The 5580-nt window shown below is 47.2% G+C and overlaps 1 protein-coding gene across 1 annotated transcript; it reads left to right on the forward strand.

The window, feature by feature from the left end:
* Window positions 1-642: 642 nt before the first annotated feature.
* On the forward strand, window positions 643-1679 carry GPR32 (G protein-coupled receptor 32). The gene is given in 2 exon segments (XM_069456920.1): window positions 643-1641; window positions 1644-1679. Coding segments are annotated over 2 exon segments (1035 nt in total).
* Window positions 1680-5580: the final 3901 nt, after the last annotated feature.

Consider the following 5580-nt stretch of genomic DNA (forward strand, 5'->3'; position numbering starts at 1 on the left):
TCACATTTTTAACGAGGTCTTCCCTGATCACCCCATTTCATACTACAAGCGGCCCCTTTCTGTCTCAACCCTCACATTCCCAATTCTCCTTACTTTGATTTTTTAAAAGAAAACATTTCACGATCTGCATTCCTTCCTGTAGGTATGTGTTACTATTTGGTACCATTTCCTTTCGGCCTGAAGAACTCCCTTTAGCATTTCTTGCGGTCTGTGGGGGCATAAGTTATCTCAGATTTGGTTTATCTGAAAATGTCCTTATTTCACTCTCATTTTTGAAGGCTATATTCACAGGTCATAAAAATTCTGGATTGATAGATTTTTTTTCCTGTCAATTTTTTCTAGATTGACTATTTTTCCAACCAATAATGGGTAGATTTTTTAATATTTTATCCAGATTTTGTAATTTTGTGTATGTGTGTGAGACTACCAAAAGTCAGACACCTTTCCTTTTTATTTTATTTTCCGTAACACTTGCAATCTTCTGAAGTGGTATATCATGGATTTATTATATGTGTCACATCTGGCGCCCAGGTCAGGATGTAAGTTCCAAGAGGGCTTGTTTTGGGACATGGCTTGTCTGCGGGACCTAGAACAGTATCCTCGTGTCCTAGTGAGTACTCGGTAGGGGTTATTTAATGAGAAATGCCGCGCAGGACTCTGACCTGGGGTCGTTCCTGTTCTAGAAAGATGAGTGCCGCCGAATGCCAGCCCGAGAACGTGGGGTGCATCCGCCAGCTGACGGTAGCCGCCCTGGCTGTGTGCTTTGTCGTGGGCGTGCTGGGCAACGGGCTGGTGCTTTGGATGACTCTCTTCCGCATGGCCCGCACCGTCCCCACCGTCTGGTTCTTCAACCTGGCCCTCGCCGATTTCAGTCTCTCGCTGTCCCTGCCAGTCGCCATAAACCACGTGGCCTCCGGCAAGTGGCTCCTGAAGAACGCGCTGGCCTGCAAATGCTACATGGCCTTTCTGGTGCTTACCTTCCTCACCAGCATCTGGCTGCTGGTCCTCATCTCTGTGGACCGTTGCGTCTCCGTCCTCTACCCGGTGTGGGCCCGGAACCACCGCACGGCGCCGCGGGCCGTCCGGCTGGCCTGCGGGGTGTGGCTCCTGGCTGCCGCCATGTGCGCGCCGCACCTGATATTCCGCACCACGAGGACCTGGAAAGGATGTGAGCACTGCTACTTCGAGTTCACCTTAGGGAGCGAGAGCGCCCAGAATCGGAGTGCAGGGCTTTGGGGGCGACAGGTGGCGGTGATCGTCCCTTACTTCCTGCTGGGCTTCCTGGTGCCGCTGGTGATCATCGGCGCCTGCGCCTACCTCATCCGCGCCAAGCTGCGGCGGGAGGGCTGGGTGCACGCCCGCCGGCCCAGGAGGCTGCTGCTGGTGCTGGTGAGCGCCTTCTTCGCCTTCTGGTTCCCGTTTAACATGATGCTTTTGGTCCAAATGGGGCGGCTGATGGATCCGATGGAGCCCCACTTCCCCAGGATGCTGCTCCTCCTCTGGGCCACCTTCTCCTTGGGCTGCTTCAACAGCTCCCTCAACCCCTTCCTCTACGTCTTCATTGGCAGAGATTTCCAAGAAAAGTTTTTCCAGTCTTTGCCCTCTGTCCTGGCCAGGGCGTTTGGTGAAGAGGGGTTTCTCAGTCATCCTGTCCCCGAGGTGAAGTCCCCAGGGGGTGATGGACACCCTCACATGGAAGCCGGAAGTCCTCCTTCCTAGCCTGAGGCCCAGGCTGGCTTCCAAGACCCTGCCACATCCTGCCTCTTCCTTCGGGAAGTCTTCCCAGCAACCTCTCATCGAAAGCTCTGTGGTAGAGACATCTATTTATTCCCCAGCGTCCACTTTCTCCCTGCTTTATAGTAAGACTCCTGCTTGTTTTAAACTGGACACAGGCTTAACCAGAAAAAAAAAATGGAAAGACTACATTTCCCAGTATCCTTTGTTTGCAAGTGGTATTGCCTTGTGACTGCTTTCTGGCCAATAGGATGAGAGTGGAAATAATCACTGTTACTTCCTTGAAGTGCCCTTATGTGGAAGGGTCCCGCCCTCCACCCCTCCATCTCCTCCTTTCTCTTGTCTAGAATATGGCTGTCTCTGTTCGCTTTTGCTGTGTAACAAACACCCCCAACATTTAGGGGCTTGAAACCATAACCTTTTACAATTTCTGTGTGTCAGCAATTTGGTCTGGGCACAGCTGAGCAGTTCTCTTGTTTTGGCTGGGTTCTTTCATGCATCTGTGTGTCGGCTAAGTGGCTCTGCTTCCCGGAGGAGGGGCTGGCTTCCAGCTGGGAGGGTGGGACTGACGAAGCCATGCAGCTCTCATCCAGCAGGCTGGCTTTGTCACGTGGCAAAGATGGGAAACTCTGCAAAGTGACATGGCGAAGGGGCATGCACCCAGGAGGGTGTGCAGTATCAGAGCCATTTTTGTGATCTGCCACAGCAGCCATGGTGGAAAGCTACTGTGTCCCCAAGGAGTCCCCATGCCAGCCCTGGGATGCTTATACCCAGGCTGTGAAGAGAGAGATTTCAGATTCTAGCTCATGGAAGCCACTGTTATTTTATGTCTGTGCTGCAGCAGTTGGATCTACACCTTAACTATTAGGCTGCCAACCCCTGGAATGTTTTGTGAAGCGATTTAATAAATGTCCTTATTGTTGAAGCCAGTCGGAGTCAGATGTTCTGTTACTTGAAACTCAAAGCGGCCCCTACTGATGCATGCAATAAATACTCCTTTCCAGGGATAGAAATCCTAGTGGTCCCCGGTGCCTGGTTCTAGGTAGAAGCAAAAAGAAATCTGCCATCCAAACCACAAGTTGTCCCACTACCTGTTCATGACGCGAAGCAGCAGCTCTGGCCCAGCTCTAACTTGCCCTGAGAGCCCCATCCCTCAGAGACTCATTTCCCCCGATGTCACCATAGTCCCCCGATGCTACCCCCCCATGCTACCATGGGGAGATGATTAAATGATACAGTGACTGAGTGTCAGGAAGGATGCGCGTACCTCAAAAAATAAATAAATAAACTGGGATATGTAGTTTATTAAAAAGCAAAACAAAACTTTAAATCGTAGTAGACACATGGTAAAAAGAAAATAATTCTCCCTCTCGTTCCAAATCCCCCATTCCTACTTTTTCTCGCTAGAGACTATTATCAGTTCTTTTGTGTATCCTTCCAGATATTCCACCTATGCATAAGCATTTTGAACACAAATAGAACATGTCACATGCATTATCCTACAGTGTGTGCATTTTACTAAGAGTACGTCTTGGGGATGATTACACAGAAATACATAGAGTTCTGCAGCGTGCAGTGGGTCACGCCTGTAATCCCAGCGACTCCACAGGCCGAGGCAGGAGGATTGCTTGAGGCTGGAAGTTTGATACCAGCCTGTGCAACACAGCAAGATGTTATCTCTACAAAAATAAAGAAAAATTAGCCTGGCATGGTGACACACATCTGTAGCCCCAGTTACTCGGGAGGCTGAGGCAGGAGGATCGCCAGAGTCCAGGAGTTGGAGGCTGCCTAGTATTCCCTTATATGTATGCACTAGGCACAAAGGTATTTCATTAATCCCCTACTAATGAGCATTTAGGTTGCTATGAATCTGCTGTGATGATGTTTTTGAAACTTTGAAAGTTATTCAATATAACACACGTTCTGAACAATATTAAAAAAAAACAGAACTGGGGGATTCATTGACTTATCCCCAAGTGAATAGCCCCAGAACCCAGCTAGGTCATAGAAAACAACCATGTGGCCAACCCAGGGTTCCCCTCTCTCTCCCCTGCCAATCACTCCTGCATATCCATCCGAACATAACCTCTATCCAAAATGTTATTGTAAACATTTTTTTTTTGGCTTTTTCCCCCCTCTCAAATATTTCGTCTGAAACATTTCAAAGCTACATTTAAAAGAATATAATATGCCTTTCACTAAATTTATCAAATGTTAATATTTTCCCATCCCCACCCCACATTTGGTCTCTTTCTCTCTCCCTCCCTCTCTCCACACACATACATACATACCATGGTACATCTGTCACAATGAACAGACGATTAGGGAGACACAAGGTCTGGAAGAGCCAGGGAGGGAGCCCCTGGCATACCTGGCATTGCCACTGTCCTTCGAGGGTCACAGTGCTCAGAGGAGCCTACAGATAATTTTGAACCTTCTGAAAGGAGGTGTAAGTAGCATATCATGATGTTTCATCTATAAATTCTTCCTCCTGTGTCTCCTAAGAACAACGGCATTTCCCCTGCAAAACCATAATGTCATAATATCATTATCCCCCTGAAGATCTTTACCATTGATATTATCTAATAGTCAACATTCAAATTTCCCACCTGTCCCAATAATGAACTTTAGAGCATTTTCAAAAATTCAGGATCCTGCAATGATATCTCCCCCCACACCCCTGGAAAAAACTGACCGTGCATTAGGTTGCAAACAAACCATTTGTTGATTCCCAAAAGCAGAAGTAATACAGGCCACATTCAAAGTAAGAAATTAATAACAAAGGATGAAAAAAAACAAACAAACTCCAATTGCCTTGGGCAGTACAAAACACCCCTCTCAGTGACGCCTGGGCTCAACTGATAATTAACACTGAAGTTCCACTTTTTTAAGAAGCACACAGACACGTCAAAACTTGGGAGGTGGAGCCAAAGTCGTACTCACAACGATATCTAGAGCTTTAAATTTTAATTGGGAAAAATAAAGTCCAAAAGGAAATGAGCAAAGCAAAGCAAACGATTGAAGAAGCTAGAAAAAGAATAATAAAATAAGTGCAATGAAAGTTGAAAGAAAGCATTGCTAGGAGATTAAGGAGGAAATTTTTTACTAAGAGAGAATGATGAGGAAATTTATTTATTTATGCATTTGTTTATATTTAAAAAAAATTTTTAAGAGACAGGGTCTCCCTCTGTCACCCAGGCTGGAGTGCAGTGACCCGATCATAGCTCCCTGTGACCTTGAACTCCTGGGCTCAAGCGATCCTCCCATCTCTGCCTCCCAAAGTACCAGCTGAGATTACAGGTGTGAGCCACTGTGTCCAGCCAGGAAATTAATTTAAAAGAAAAGATTGTGGACAATGATAAGAAGCTGGTTCATGGGGGAAAAAATAGTTACTCTTTTCCATGCATCTCTCTCTCTCTTACACACACACACACACACACACCCCCAACAATATTCTTTTACATTTATGTGTACTTTCATGAATACTCCAAGAAGACAGAATAGCGCCACGCTGCTCGTAGCTAAGGGACACAAGTTGCTTCCACTTTCTGTGCCTCAGTTTCCACCCATGTACAATGGAAGGGTTGCTGAGATCACTTGCACCAATGTGGTTAAGGTGCTTAGCTCAGTGCCTGGCGCTGAGGAAAAGCGGTGTGTGTGCTATGATCAATATTACCAACTGCTAGAATAAATTCCTCCTAGAGGGATTGCCAGGTCGGAGGGCGTGTTCGATGTTGCCAGACACCAACCGCCACACTGTGCTCCGCAAGGCTGTTTCCCACGGTGGCTTCGCCAACGCAACCGGCAACCGCAAAGTCAACCTCTTTGATCTTTGCCTTCTCAGAG

The sequence above is a fragment of the Eulemur rufifrons genome, chromosome 24 (genome assembly GCF_041146395.1).
Source record: "Eulemur rufifrons isolate Redbay chromosome 24, OSU_ERuf_1, whole genome shotgun sequence".
Lineage (NCBI taxonomy): Eukaryota > Metazoa > Chordata > Mammalia > Primates > Lemuridae > Eulemur > Eulemur rufifrons.